At 53.4% G+C, this 14949-nt stretch overlaps 1 protein-coding gene across 3 annotated transcripts in view; it reads left to right on the top strand.

The window, feature by feature from the left end:
• SPOCD1 (SPOC domain containing 1) overlaps window positions 1-13335 on the top strand; it is a 45224-nt gene extending 31889 nt beyond the window's left edge. For 2 of the 3 annotated variants that reach the window (XM_011974027.1, XM_011974026.1), the window contains 14 exons: window positions 2019-2060; window positions 3096-3272; window positions 3573-3695; window positions 3849-3903; window positions 4226-4310; window positions 5115-5274; window positions 5392-5508; window positions 7006-7131; window positions 9513-9624; window positions 9851-10001; window positions 10310-10460; window positions 11005-11094; window positions 11382-11568; window positions 12506-13335. In XM_011974027.1, coding sequence (XP_011829417.1) covers window positions 3192-3272; window positions 3573-3695; window positions 3849-3903; window positions 4226-4310; window positions 5115-5274; window positions 5392-5508; window positions 7006-7131; window positions 9513-9624; window positions 9851-10001; window positions 10310-10460; window positions 11005-11094; window positions 11382-11568; window positions 12506-13155 — 2088 coding nt within the window. In that variant the 5' untranslated portion in view covers window positions 2019-2060; window positions 3096-3191 and the 3' untranslated portion in view covers window positions 13156-13335. Of the gene's footprint in view, window positions 1-2018; window positions 2061-3095; window positions 3273-3572; window positions 3696-3848; window positions 3904-4225; window positions 4311-5114; window positions 5275-5391; window positions 5509-7005; window positions 7132-9512; window positions 9625-9850; window positions 10002-10309; window positions 10461-11004; window positions 11095-11381; window positions 11569-12466 lie in introns of all 3 variants that reach the window. The other variant, XM_011974024.1, reaches the window with a different exon arrangement.
• Window positions 13336-14949: the final 1614 nt, after the last annotated feature.

The raw sequence follows: 14949 nt of genomic DNA, 5'->3' as shown, positions 1-14949 counted from the left end.
TGTCACCCAGACTAGAGTGCAGTGGTGTGATCACTGCTCACTGCAGCCTTGACTTCTAGGGCTCAAACAATGTTGCCATCTCAGCCCCCTGAGTAGTTGGGACTACAGGTACACAACACCATGCCTGGCTGTTTTTTTTTTTCTTGTTTTTGTAGAGACGGTCTCGCTATGTTTCCCAGGCTGCTGTCGAACTTCTGGCCTCAAGCAATCCTCCTGTCTCGGCCTCCCAAAGTGCTGAGATTACAGGCGTGATGTGTCTTTTAGTGCTTCACAGTGTCTGTGTGAAGATTCTGGATAATTTATTTAAATGTGTTGTCCAGTTAGCTAATTTGTTTCAGCTGCATCTAATATGCTAGTAAACCTATATATTGAGTTAAATTTTAATTAGGATTGTTACATTTTTCATTCCCAGAAGTTGTGTTTGGTTCCTGATCAAATCTGCCTGGTTGTTTTTTGTAGTTTTTTTTGTCCTTCACTCATGTGTTCGTGTCCTCCTTTTATTTCTTCAAACTTACTATACATACGTAGTTTGTATTCTGGTCTGATAGTCCTTCGCTCGCCTCATTCTCCTGCCTGTTGTTTTGGAGCCTCATAATGTGGACGTTAGGACCCCTGAGACGGGCCAGCCAGAAGGCTTTGAACTATGAAGGGCTGGTCCTGATATTTTTCCTGTTGCTCTTCTTCACACACCCCTGTTTTCTTTGTTTTTTCTCCCTCTTTCTCAGTTTACTTTTTTGAAAGGCTGATTCATTTCCATGGTTCAAAAAAACAAAAAAAGTGAAACTCATCTTTCCCGGCACCCAGTTGCTTCCCTACTGGCAGCCTGGGTTATATAGGTTTTTGCAGATACTTCCTGTGATATTTTATGCATATTCAAGCAAATACAAATTTTAAAATTCATTCTGCCTGTAACGCGAATGGTAGCATACCACACGTATTGTTCTTAACTTGTTTTTAATAAAAAATAGGTTTCTGGTTATAAAAGAAATACATGCTCGTTTTGAATAACATGAATACCCAAGTGTCTACAAGTAGAAAGTCAAAGTCTCCCTGGAATTTCATTCCCCAGAGATAACCTCTATTATGTATCTATAGATATATATGTACATAAATGGGTTTATGCAACAGATATTGTTCTGTAACCTATTTTTTCTTTTTCTCCCAATAATACTTCATGACATCTTTCCATGAATCTTTCCATGTCTCCACATAGCCCCACAGCTAAGTGCTTGGGCTTTGGAGTCAGACAGAGCTAGGTTCTAATACTAGCTCTGTAGCTTAGCAGCTATAGGACTTTTCACATCCTCTCGGAGCCTCAGTTTCTTCATCTGTAAAATGGGGATACAAATAGTATATACCTCATGGTGTCGTTCTGAGACCTTAATAGCATGAATGGTGTGCTTCCTGTGGGGTCAGATACTTCACAAGCCCTCAACAAGTGGTAATTTTTATGATGACTTCCTTACCCTTTATAAGCCACATAGAATTCGTAGTGCGAAGTGTCACCATTTATTAACCATTTCCCTTTGATGGTCTTTTTTTTTTTTTTTTTTTTTGAGACGGAGTCTCACTCTGTTGCTTAGGCTGGAGTGCAGTGGTGCAATCTTGGCTCACTGCAACCTCCGCCTCCTGGGTTCAAGTGATTCTCCTGCCTCAGCCTCCCGAGTAGCTGGGATTACAGGTGCCTGCCACCATGCTTGGCTAATTTTTGTATTTTTAGTAGAGATGGGGTTTCACCATGTTGGCCAGGATGGTCTTGAACTCCTGATCTCAGGTGATCCACCCACCTCGGCCTCCCAAAGTGCTGGGATTACATGCGTGAGCCACCACACCCAGCCTGATGGACTTTTTTTAATTAACCATTTTCCCTTTGATGGACAACTTTTTTGCTGTAAGTACAACTCAGTGAACACTGAACACATACCCTTTCAACAAGAATGTCTTCTTTTTGTGAATTCCCTGCCATGGGGTGGCTGGGTCCTGTGGATTCTAATCTCTGCATCCTCTTTCTTTCCAAGGAGGAAGTGAAAATACCCCATGGAGTGAAGCTTGTGTGTTACGTAGGTTTTTACGTTTTATTACTGCTTTTCTTCCTCCGTTTCCTCAGGTGAGGTGGAGTGGCAGGGCTCCTCCACAGTAGATGTGGAGATCCTACCCCCACCCAGCCTGCCCTGCCCCAGTGGATCCTAGTGCTCCCCTCCCTCTATAATGTTGGATCTTAGACTTTTAGTTTCCTGCAGACCTTGGAACCTGACCATTTCATGATCATTCATTCAAAGATTATTAGTCTTCAGACTCACCTACTTTTAAAACAATCCCCTATGGTTTGCAATAAGTGAAAAGAATTGAAACACACTTAAAATGGGCTAAAAGCCTAAAGAAAGCAAGAAAAGAGGAAGGAGAAGGGGGATCTTGTTACAATAACACCTTACTCTCTACCAATCCTGTAAAGGTACACCTGCCAGGCTCAAAGTTAACACTGAGCTTCCTGGCAGCCATAGCAAAAAGGGGAGCAGGATAGACTCCATAGTTCATTAGAAGAACAAAATCTGTGCACCTTGAAATGGTCATGAAAGGATTTCTTTAATCAGCAATAGAGGAGTGATCAGCAGCCTTACAGAGTGTAAGCCTTACAGCTGACTACATTTGGCTGCTTCAAGGGAGAGGCAGACAAGTCAGTGACCCCTGAAAGGGTCACGACAGAGCTTTGAACAGGAGGAGGTGGAGTCAGAACAAGGCATGTCCCTTCTGATGAGATGCATCTGTGGTCAGAAGGAGGGTGAGAGGGTCCTGGCACAGAGCCCAGCTAACTGTGAATGTGACTGGGGGTTAAGGGGGAAGTTGAGAAAGGATGGGGATGGAGACAGGCTCCTCTCTTGGGACAGAGGCTAGCCAGGTCGCAAGCATTCACTGAACACTATGTGCCAGGCCTTTTCCAAGCATTGGGAATTCAGGGGGAACCAAGACAGGCGTATTCTCTATCCTCAAGGAGCTTATAGTCCAGTGGGAGATTACAATTACAGGTGAGGCGAGCACTCTGAAGGCGGGGACAGTGGCTGGCCCTGCTTGCTTCTGAAGTGCGATCTCCCTCGTAGCTGGGTTCCGGGCCAGTGATCCAGCTTCTGGGGGCCGTCAGCCACGGCCAGGCAGGGGGGCAGCTGCCGCCAAAGCTGGAGGTTCTGGAGGACCTGATGGAGGTCAGCTCACCCTCACCTGCCCAGAGGCTCAGAAGAAAGAAGAGGCCCATGGCGCAGGGCCCCGCTGGGTGCCAGGTACGGATCGAGCGATGCCATTTAATCCTGCTGGGAGAGGCACCTTCACACCTGATTCACAGAGATGTCCCTGAGGCTTAGACAGAGGGTGCCACTTGCTTGCGGTCATTCAGAATAGCCAGAGGCAGGGTTAGGCCCCAGCCTGCATGGCTGGCCTGGGCTCCATGTGTACTTCCTTCTGCAGCTCTCAATTCAGGGTGGACTGGCGGAGGGAGGGGCTGGGCCTCCAGTGCATCTGGGGAGGGAACAGTCCCTGGCCTCCATTTCCAGCTAACTAGCTTGTCTGCTCCCTGCCCCAAGGTTTTCCAGCCTCCTCCAGGAGGCACAGCAGGGGACCCTGGTGGCCTCTCTCACCCCTTCTACCCTCTAAGAAGCGGTTCCCTGGCCCTTGGCGACCCCACCTCGGACCCTGCGTGTCCCCAGGTGAGTGCTTCTGCCCTGGCCACGTGCCTCCTTCATTGGAGCATGGGTCAGGGAGGATGTGGGAGTGGGGAGGTGACTAGAGGAAGCAGTGTCCCCTGGGCTAGAAGGCTGGGCCCACCAGCACAGCCTCAATTCCTCACACCTCCCCCACAGAGTGGCCCAATGGAGGCTGAAGAGGAGCCTCTGCTGGAGCGGGCAGAGGACTCAGGTGAAGGGCCCTGGAGGGAGCCTCCTCTGCTGGCCCCTGGCTTCCAGAGACTGTTGGGGTCTGGGGAGGACAAGGGCCCAGCTCCTGGCCCCAGCCCCTGCTACGACTCTTCTTTCCCCACATCCCATCAGCCTGTAGCTCCTCCCCAAAGGGGTGGGGGCCACTGGCTGCCTGGTCTTGGCTCCCAGATGGATAGAGGGAGGGGTCTAGGTCTTCGAGGGTGGGACCCCTCTCCGGTCTGCCTAAGCCCGTCAGTCTTGAGTCAGCCCCCTCCCCTTCCCCCTGGGCACCCCTGGGAGCTTGTGACACTCTCTCCCCACAGCTCAGCTCCAACAGGAGAAGCCATCCCTGTATATCGGGGTGCGGGGCACTGTTGTCCGTTCCATGCAGGAGGTGCTGTGGACTCGGTGAGACCTTGCTCCCCACTCCCCTGACATCCCAAGGGCCGCCCTCACATGCCCCCATCTCCAGGGCCCTGCCACGTTCTAAGGGCTTCTGGGTGTCTGGCTAACCCTGTTTGGTAGCTGTGCCAGGTCTCTTGCCCACACAAAGAGCCAGTGGAGAGCTGAAATTTGAAGCTGGGTCTCTCTGGCTTTAAGGCTGTGCTTCCCCACTCAGCTGCTGCAGTTCTCAGCCTCGGCTCAGGTCCATCCACGTCAATATCACCCGCAGCAAATACTTTCACACAGTGAGAGGCTGTGCTGGGAGCGGCTCAGAGATCTGAGCCCGGAGCTCTCATTTGCTGATGGAGAGACCAAGGCCCAGAGGAGGTCAGACTTTGCAAAGTCCACATAGCAAGTCAATGACAGATGACACCGAGGGCCAGGGCTCCATTCCCTCCCCCTGACTCCTGCCTTACTCTGACCTGATCCCAGCTTCCTCCCCTCCATGCATCCCGTGGGCCAGAGATGGGTCATGAGCTGGCGAGTCAGACAATCGGGTTTCAAATCTTGCTTTTGCCACTAATTACACGGCTGTGAGTAAGCCCCTTATTTTCTCTGAGCCCCAGTAACCCCATCTGTAAAAGGCGAATGATCCTATTTCCTCCTCACAGAGTAGGGATGAGAATAAGTAGGTTCCTGCAGGGAAACACCCATGACAGGAACAAGTTGGCCCAGACCCTGCTGCCCACCCATTTGCCTCCCTCTGGGATTAAGTGCCTGGAGAGCCTCCTGGGCTCAGTGCCCCCCGCCCTGCCCTGGCCTCTACAGCCTTCGGGAGCTCCCAGACTCGGTGCTGAGTGAGGAGGTGGTGAAGGGCATCGCTGCTGGCATTGAGGCAGCCCTCTGGGACCTGACGCAAGGCACCAACGGCCGGTACAAGACCAAGTACCGCAGCCTGCTGTTCAACCTGCGGGACCCCAGGAACCTGGTGAGCAGGGCTTTGGGCTGGGCCAGGTCCCCTCTCTGAATCTCAGAGCCCCTGCAGGATGCTGGAGTGGGGGAGCTCTTTCAGGGTATGGTGCAGCCTTGCCCCCTACCCCCACAGGACTTGTTTCTCAAAGTGGTTCATGGAGATGTCACCCACTACGACCTGGTACGGATGAGCTCGATGCAGCTGGCCCCCCAGGAGCTGGCCCGCTGGCGGGACCAGGAGGAGAAAAGGGTGAGTGCTGAGCCCAGTCAGGATGGGTGAGGGGATGTGGGGGCAGTGTGGGTGGCCTGAGGTTGGAAGAGGGAGAGACAGAGACAGGGAAGGAGGGAGGAGGAATTCAGAAAGACAGAAACAAGGAAACGGAGAAGGCAGACAGGGAGTCAGAGAGACCCTCCCCACAAGAGAAACAGGAGAAGGGGTGGAAATGAAAGGGACTGGGGATGGAGAGCTTGGTAGAGATGTGACACACTTGGTTTTCAATGGAGCTGGACTGTGGGGTCGGGGGCTGGGGGAGGACTGTGGTGAGACCTGGAGTCTGGAGTCCTGAGGTATCTCTCTTCCTATCCCAGCTTCAGATGCCCTGGAAAAGACTGGAGGTCTTCCTGGTACCCCAGGTTGAGGGAGGGGCCCCATAGCCCCCAGGATTCACAGCTGTGTCCCCATGTACCCTGTGGCCGTGGGTCTCTCCCTGCCTGGGGTCTGCTCTGGGACAGGGAAGCTGTGGCACTGAGCGGGCTTTGGAGAATGCTCACCTCATATTTGTTGGTGGCCCAGTGAGAGAAGAAGGGACTGATTTAGGGGCTGAGGCCACTGGGATGGGGCGAGGCACTCCAGCCCCTGCTCTGGAAGACACCGAACTGATTAGAATGAATAACCAGAGTCCATCAGGTGAATCTGTCCACTAGAGGCTGAGCTTCTGTCCAGGCTCTGGGGGGGCCAGGGATCAGGACTGCCTTTGTAATTTGCGGGAGCCAGTGCAGAATGAAAATGTGGGGCCCTTTGTTCAACAACTGCTGAGAATTTCAAGGTGACAACAGAGTGCTAAACCAAGCATGGGCCTCCTAAGTGCGGGGCCCTGAGTGATTGCACAGATCTCATGCCCACGAGGCTGATCCCCTCAGAGAGGAGCAGACCCCCTGTCCTCCAGAGGTTGTTAGAAAAGGAGAGACAGGTTTTCGGGAAGCATTGCAGGTAGAGTGACATTGATCGACAGTAAGACTCACAACTAGCATTTACTATGAGCCATGTTCCAGGCTAAGCACTCTATATATGTTGTTTAATATAGTGCTTTTAATTAAATTCCTACAGAACAGATAAACTGAGGCTTAGAGCAGCTAAGTGCTTGCCCCAGGCCATACCATCTTATGAATTTTATTAATGGCCCAGTGGGAACTCCAGAGCCTGCACTCTTTCAGCAACACCACACCCTTCCCAGAAGAGGATGAGGTACAGTCAGAGGTTGAATTGACCTGGGGTGAAAGCAAAATCTAGGAAGGCTTCCTGGAGGAGGCAGGACTTGAAGGGTGAATCAGTGGAATATGGAGAGGTAGCACTAAGGGTGGAGGGCTTCCCAGGGGAAGGGTATGACGGAAGTAGAAGTGTTGACAGAAGTAGAATTGTGAGGCCCCTCACAAGAGAGGGGCCTCAAGGGAGGAAAGTGAGCACTTGGGCTTTTGATGGCCAGAGGTCCCCTAATTGGGCTCAGCTTGGGCTGCTCCGCCTCTTCAGGGCCTGAATATCATTGAGCAGCAACAGAAGGAGCCATGTAGACTTCCAGCCTCCAAAATGACCCACAAGGGCGAAGTGGAGATCCAGCGGGACGTGGACCAGACGCTGACCCTGGAGGATCTGGTGGTAAGTTGGAGCGTGACCTGGTGCTGGGCAGAGCCCATGCCTGGGGGTCCCACGCCTCGCCTCACCAGCAGTGTGGCCTTGGGCATGTCACCTGACTGCTCTGAGGCCCACTTTGTTTGTGATAAAATAGGGACCACGATCCTTAACGCATAGGGGAACATGGGGTGGGACAGTGCTGCTGGCACAGGCCTGCCAGTGCCTTGTCACTGTCGGTCCTCCTCCTTTTGGCCTTACCCCAAGGTCCCCACATGAGTGGTATTAAGTCCCATCATCATAGTCATCCCCAACCTCAGGCATTCTGCCCAGACCTCTGCTGGGAAGCAGCAGGCTGCGCTGTTCCAGGCAGTGACTTTTTCAGATGGAAGGAATGAAGACCCACTGTATTCAGTGGATTGGTTTAGGGATGCTCCAGGCAGGGAACCACCCGGTGCCCTGGCAGTCCATCCAGAGGGCCTCCTGGAACTTGTCCTCAGACCTGGAAAGCCAACAGGAGTGACAAGAGTCTAGGGGTCTTGGCGCCGAGGGTCTGCTCCATCCTCATGTCCATCCTGCTCCTTCCTCCCCCTTGGCCCTGGCTTGCACATAGCCTGACATGGTGACTCAGCAGCCCCAGAATCCGTGAAGTCATCATCTCAGACTCCTGCAGTTGATTAGAACTTTCCCTTGGCTCCCTTTGGTCATTCTCAGAAGGCCACTCTGGCTGTAGTTGAGTGTTGTGTGCGTCAGATGTTCACCTGGGTCTCATTAGCTGCGTGTTCAGGAGAGGGGTGCAGGGCAGGTCCCTTGAACTATATTCAATCAGTCAGTACATTTATGGGCACCTACCAGGTGCCAGGCACGGTTCTAGGCACTGGGGAAGTGACAGTGAACAGACAGAAATCCCTGCTCCCCACTCCTACCACTAATATTCAGGCCAACGATTGGGAGAACTTCTACCTGTGCCAAGAGGAGCCCCAAGGGGTGTGGCTGCTCCCCAGTCTAAATCAGTTTGTATTCCCTGAACAAACTGAAGGCAATATAGGAGAAAAACCTAGATAGCCCCAGAGAGGAAGAGAGAGAGGAGGTGGGAGGGGAGGGGAGGGGAAAATAACACATGACAGCAATCTTTACTGTTTATTGAACACCTGCTATGTGCCCCTTTACAAGCAGTGTCTCATTTACATCTCACAATGGCCTAGGAGATCGGTGCTATTCCCTGGCCATTTCTGGGGTGTGGAACCTGATGCCATTTACACAAGGTCACATATGTGTGGTGGGGAAGCTGAGATTTGAACCCATCCTGTCTGACTCCAAAGCCTGTGCTTTGAGAGTGTTCTGGAGGTGGTTGATAAGAGTAGAGTTTCAAAATCTTCTTAAACCGTCCTAAAGCAATGATTGTTTTATGTTTAAAGCTATTTCTAGTATGAGGAAAAAAAGTGATTTGGCAATAGACGTCAAGAGTCTTTAAAATGTTCCTTATCCCTGATTCTGTCATCTGCTTCTGAAATCTTATCCTAAGGACATAATTTAAAGTTTAGGAAACTACTTTCTGCACAAAAATGTCCTCACTGCTATTTAGTAATAGTAAAAACCTGGAAATGACCCAAATGCATAGCAACAGAGGTGAGGCGTCCACTCCAGTCTCACCCCATCACAGCAGTGTCTATGGGGACTATATGATGTGACAAACACCTCTGCTATTATTAGTGGACAAAAAGAGAACACTAAGTTGAATATTTTATCCCAGCTATTTTAGGAAAAGGACCCCCAAGCCCCGTATATAGAAAAAGATTATAAAGGGCAGGGTGCGGTAGCTCACGCCTGTAATCCCAGCACTTGGGGAGGCCGAGACAGGCGGATCATGAGGTCAAGAGATCAAGACCATCTTAGCCAACCAACATAGTGAAACCCTGTCTCTACTAAAAATACAAAAATTAGCTGGGCGTAGTGGTGCACGCCTATAGTCCCAGCTACTCAGGAGGCTGAGGCAGAAGAATCGCTTGAACCTGGGAGGCGGAGGTTGCAGTGAGCCGAGATTGAGCTACTGCACTCCAGCCCGGGCAGCAGAGCGAGACTCCGTCTCAAAAAACAAACAACAACAACAAAAAACCAAAAACCAAAAAAACAAACAAACAAAAAACAATCACAAAAGAAAAAGATTATAAAGGAATACCTAGAATATCAACAGTGGTCTCTGAGTGGTGGGACAAGAAGGGATTTTCTTTTTAATTTTCAAGTTTTGGTGTTTTCCAAATTTTCTTTATGAGTTCACAGTATTTTGGTAATAAAACAACATTTATTATTGAGAAAAATAAACCATATCCTGCGGCCCTCTACCCATGGAGGGCTCCTGGCGTCCCCAGCCACCTTCTCAGCCTACCCCTCTGTCTTCTGCCTCCCAGGGACCGCAGGTATTCATGGACTGCAGCCCACAGGCCCTGCCCATCGCATCAGAGGACACCACGGGGCAGCATGACCACCACTTCCTAGACCCCAACTGCCGCATCTGCATGGGTGGGAGGGGACACGGGAGGGGTGCAGGGGTGGCGGCCAGGCTGGGGCTGAGCATGCAGTTCAGCAGCAACAGGGATTTGTGGCCTGGGGAGAGGGTGGCAGAGCGGGGGTGCCTGTGCCCCAGGTCACCTAGAAAAGCACCTGGTTCAACCCTGGCTCTAAAGCCCTGGACTGGCTTCAGTGCCGCTGCTGCCCTTGTTTCAACTCCTGCCTCTGCTATTTGTAGACCGGGAGTCCTCGAATGAGCTGCTAGGCTCCTCCAAAGCCGCCAAGAGCTGTGGGGACAATATCTTCCAGAAAGCCCTAAGCCAAACTCCTATGCCTGCTCCAGAGATGCCCAAAGCCAGGGAGATGCCTCCCACAGAACCACAGGACAGGTGTGGGGTTGGGAGCAGGGAGGTGGATAACCCAGCAGGGCTGAGCGGGAGGCCACCAGCTGGGGCAACAGACATAGCACTGGCTTTTTCTGTGTGGCCTTGGGCAAGTCTTCCCTCCCTTGGGAGCCTCACTTTCCCCATCTGTGCAATGGAACTAATCGTCCCAGCCTCCTGGCTGCCCCCTGCACAAGACCAAGCTTGGGCCAATGTTCCAGTCCCCACAGTGGGGACACAGGATCTGCTCTGAAAAGAAAGGAGGTGCTGGGGAAGTCCTCATGGCCTGCTCTGTCTTCTATCCCTCCCTCTAGGGTCCCTCCATCTGGGCTCCAGGTGTCTGCTGCACCCACAAAGGCCCTGCCCTGCATGCCACCCTGGGAAGGTGTTCTGGACATGTTCTCCATCAAGCGGTTCCGGGCCACGGCCCAGCTGGTCTTGGGACACAGCTGTCGGCTCGTCCAGGTGCACCTGCCCTCCTCGCCAGGGACTCCCTTACACACTGACCAGTCTAGGCAGCCTCTCTCTTTTGTTTTCCTTTCCTCTCCCCTCCCCTCCCCTCCCCTCCCCCTCACACATTCTAAAACAAGTCATGGACACTCCTCTCTGTGCCTGGCCCTGTGCGAGGCATGGGAGTAAATGAGATGTTGGTCCCATTCCTACAGAGACAAACAGGGCGAAAGACTCCTTGTCACCCAAAGCACATAGCAAGAAGGGCCCAAAGGAGGGTTTTAAGAGTGATCGTTGAGTGACTTAATGATCAGCTAAAGTGTTGGATGAGGGCAGAGGATAGAGGAGGGAGGGAGGGGCTTCGGAGAAGTTGTAGATTAGCCAGGAGAGGCTGCAGACCTCCATGGGGCAATTAGAGCTTTCTGGGCAGCCACCGAGGGTACTGGAATACTGCCTGCCCATCTTTGCCACAGGCTGCAACCTTCCAGGTGGCTGGGAATGCGTCCACCCCGAGTGGTGAGAAGCTGGGGGGCTGACTGGCCATCCTTCCTGCCCCCAGGCTCTGCCCACCGTGATCCGCTCGGCAGGCTGCATCCCCTCCAACACTGTCTGGGACCTTCTGGCCAGCATCTGCCCAGCCGAGGCCAAGGTAACTGCCCACTCTTGGGCATCCCTTCTTTTCCTAGCACTTTACTCCCACCCTTGTGCCCCCTCCCTCTCCATTTCCAGAGCAGAGGCCTGGCTTGGATATATCTGGCTCTAGTTCCCAGAGTGACTGCAGATTCACTGTGTGACCCTGGGCAGGTCCCTCTGTTTCCTCCTCTGGAAGATGGGGACATACTTTCTTACGGGGTTCTCAGGTTTCAGGGAGCCCAGGGGTGTTGGCAGGAGCAGAGGATGACTGCGCTTACAGCTACTCTCCTCCTGCCACCTCAGGACGTCTGCGTGATCAGACTGTGCCCACATGGGGCCCGGGACACCCAGAACTGCCGCCTGCTCTACTCGTACCTCAATGACAGGCAGCGCCACGGCCTGGCCTCTGTGGAGCACATGGGGATGGTCCTGCTGCCCTTGCCTGCCTTCCAGCCCCTGCCCACCAGGCTGCGCCCTCTGGGGGGCCCAGGTGAGTGCCCAGTCCCCATACCAGACCCTGCCTCTGCTCACTTGGTGACCAGACCAGGCACGGTTGACACAGTCACCCAGCAGAGGCAGGCACATCTCAGAAGGGAACTCCTCACCCAGCCAGGCAAATGTGAGAACAATGACAGCAATAGCTCACGCTTGGATATCATGAACTGCGTGCCAGCCATTGTTCTAAAAGCTTTACCTAGACGAATTCTTGTAGTCTCAAAATCACTCTATGAGAATGGTACTATTAGACTAGACTCTCCATCTCATAGACGGAGAAACTGAGGAAGGAAGAAGGCAAGTGACTTGTCGAAAGTCACACAGCCAGTCAGTAGCAGAACTGGGCTTCACTCCCAAGCAACATGGCTTCAGAAACCTGGCCCCTAACCACCACACCACACTGCCTCTCAAGGTAGGCACCCTTGCAGAGAAACTCCTGGGACACCCAGGCAGCAGGACAGAGGCAGGACCTACACACACTTGACTGTAACTGTCACCTCAGAGAGGAGGGAGAGAGGTTTCACCACAGCTGCGGGGGGACCAAGCTCGGCCTCTGTGCACAGGCACCCTCCACGGTGTGGCTCCGGAAAGCAGCGAGGGTGGCGGTGCGGCTTTACCCACTCCTGAGCAAAGCGCTTGGCCTTTCGACGCTCCATGTCCTGAGACAATGAGGTAGACTTTGAGTCTGTAGAGTCTTCAGGTCAAACCATCCATATCCCAGCCTCAGCCGGATGAGCCTTAATCCCACAGAGCTCAAATCTTCCGAGACAGTCCCATCTTCCCGCTTACTTTTCCCAGCATCTCATGGGCCCCATCTCACTGCGGAGAAGCCCTTCCTGGGATCTAGCCTCCAGATCTGCTGCAGCTAAGCTGAACACAGTTCTCCCTCACAGGCCTTTGGGCTCTTCCTGTCTCCCCTCTTCTTTTCCCAGGTCTGGAGGTCACTCACTCAAGTCTGTTGCTGGCTGTGCTGCTCCCCAAGGAAGGGCTTCCAGACACAGCAGGGTCCAGCCTCTGGCTGGGGAAGGTTCAAAAGATGGTCTCCTTCAACAGTAAGGTGGAGAAGAGATACTACCAGCCAGATGACAGGAGGCCAAATGTGCCCCTGAAGGGCACCCCTCCCCCAGGAGGTGCCTGGCAGCAGAGCCAGGGCAGGGGCAGTATAGCTCCAAGGGGAATCTGTGCTTGGCAGAGGTCCCCCAGAGGCAAAGGGAGGCTCTGGCCAGAGCCTGAAACCTGGCAGGGTCCTGGGCGAGGGCAATGGCCCCCAGAACCAGGCTTGCGCCAGTCCCAGCATCCCTATTCAGTAGCACCAGCTGGTCATGGCTTTGGCCGTGGCCAGCACCTCCACAGGGACTCCTGTCCCCACCAAGCCCTGCTCCGGTACCTCGAATCCCTGGTGACTATGAGTCACCAGCTCCAAGCCTTACTGTGCCCCCAGGACAAGAGCTCCATTTCCTGCCCTCTGCAGTGTCTGTCCAGCCCCCTTGCAGCTCCAGAGCCCCCTGGCCCAGCCCCTGACTCCTCTTTGGGGATTACAGATGAAGCTGGCTCTGAGTGTCCCTTCCCTAGAAAGGCCTGACCCTCCTTACCCACCAGAATGGGTTTTGATGCCCTCACTAGTGTTGAAGCCTGTTCCAGAGAGAGACGGGGCTGCAAGGAGAGGATGGTTAGCTCTACCCACCTGCCCTGTTTGAGCTTCTTGTTTGACAGTGTTTGCTGTTGATTTTTTTGTTCAATAAAGAATTTGGCAAAATTGGGATTGCATCTGCTAGCTGGTCAGGAGAGCCCCTGGTCCTGGTCCGATGGTTGGGTGGGTGTGTCAGTGAGTATCTTGTGCACAAATGTGCAGCCTTGCTCATTGCTGATCTGAGGTCCTGAACCATCACTGTGCCCCAGGGCACAGCTATTGCCACAGTAGTTTCTGGAGGCATTTTGCAAGTATTCTGAACTGGAAGGAAGAGGAAGTGGTGGGAAAGACAGTAGGACCAAGGTTGGGGGTGGAGAGAGAAATGGACAGAGCCTTTTGGAGGATCACAGACATCAAGAGATTGCTAGAGAGAAAAAAAGAGCAAGTTGCAGTGGTTTTTAAATTTTTCAGTTAATACTAAGATCTTTTTCCTTTGACTAGATGGGGAAGGACAGTACATACCTCCACCCTATTCCCTCTGAGTCTCTGTGTCTATGTGCTTCTGGGGGATCTCTGTGCATGGGTGTGCCTGCAAGCATGCGTGAGTATCCGTGTGAGTTTCATGGCCTGCCTATGTGTAGGTCTCTGTTGAGGAAGTCAGGAGATCCAGATTGAGTGACTCCTCTCTGTATCTCTTGCTAGATCCCAGAGACTGGTATTAGAAAATGTCAAAGGTCTTAGCCTTGGTGGTGGGCATTCAGGGTGGGGTTGGAGACTGCTATTAGGGTTGGATGGTGCTGCCTTGCCTTGGGGCTAGAATAATCTTCTAACAGCAGCTGTAACTGTCAAGTGTCTCATGTGGGGTGTACGTCGTGAGAACTGAGTCTGCGGACTGATGGGGGAACCAGCTGCCAGGGCCAAACCAACCCAGCGTGGGGAAAGGGGCCTGGCTTCCAGGAGAGAACCTCTAGAACCCCACCCTTCGCCCCGGGCCCAGAAGGGCCCTCAATCCCTCCTTGCCCACCCCTTCGCAACGTCCACCCATGTACAGGCCTCTCCCTGGACCCTGCCGGACTGGGAGGGGTGGGGCGATGTTGGGTTGGGGGAGCCCCTCTTCTCTGCCCCATGAGCTCTGCGGCTGCCCTACCGGCGGAAGACAGCAGAGGGGGCCCTCGGCCTTGGGATGGAGGTCGGGGCTGGCAGGACCGGAGTCAAAGCTGGGGGTGGGGCGAGGTGCGGGAACTCAGCGGAAGGAGTTGGAAGCGGGGGCGGCATGGGATGCGGGTGAGGGGCAGGGAGAGGGGGCTGGACAGTTGAACCGGGGGAGGAAGCGGGGCTCCTTCGGGAACTTTTCCGGCTCGGAATGGCCTGGGAGTGCCGCAGCCTCCGCACTGTATGCAAATGACGCAAATTACTATGCAAACCTACAGCTCCGTTTTGAGCCCACAGTTTGGGTGGTTTTCCTAATGCAGTTGGTACGGAGGGAAACGACTGTGCACCACCTCCCCTCCAGGCCCAGGGCTTCCTCCAGAGAGCTGCCAGAGCCGCTCTCCTGGAGCACGCAGGGAAGAGCGAGCTCTGTACTCTGGGCAGGGATGTCCTTTGGGGGCTTCAGTTTTCCCCTCTGTAAATGGGGGTGATAACGCGGCTCTGTAACAGCTCACCCGTGGAAGGGCTGTAGGTGGGCCCCGCAATCCTGCAGCCTGCTAAACATGACACCCTCCCCCACCCTCGCCACCTTTTGGC

This window comes from Mandrillus leucophaeus, unplaced genomic scaffold, assembly GCF_000951045.1.
Source record: "Mandrillus leucophaeus isolate KB7577 unplaced genomic scaffold, Mleu.le_1.0 Scaffold141, whole genome shotgun sequence".
NCBI lineage: Eukaryota > Metazoa > Chordata > Mammalia > Primates > Cercopithecidae > Mandrillus > Mandrillus leucophaeus.
The sequence above is the reverse complement of the archived record's forward strand: the minus strand, read 5'-3'. Positions and strand labels throughout refer to the sequence as shown.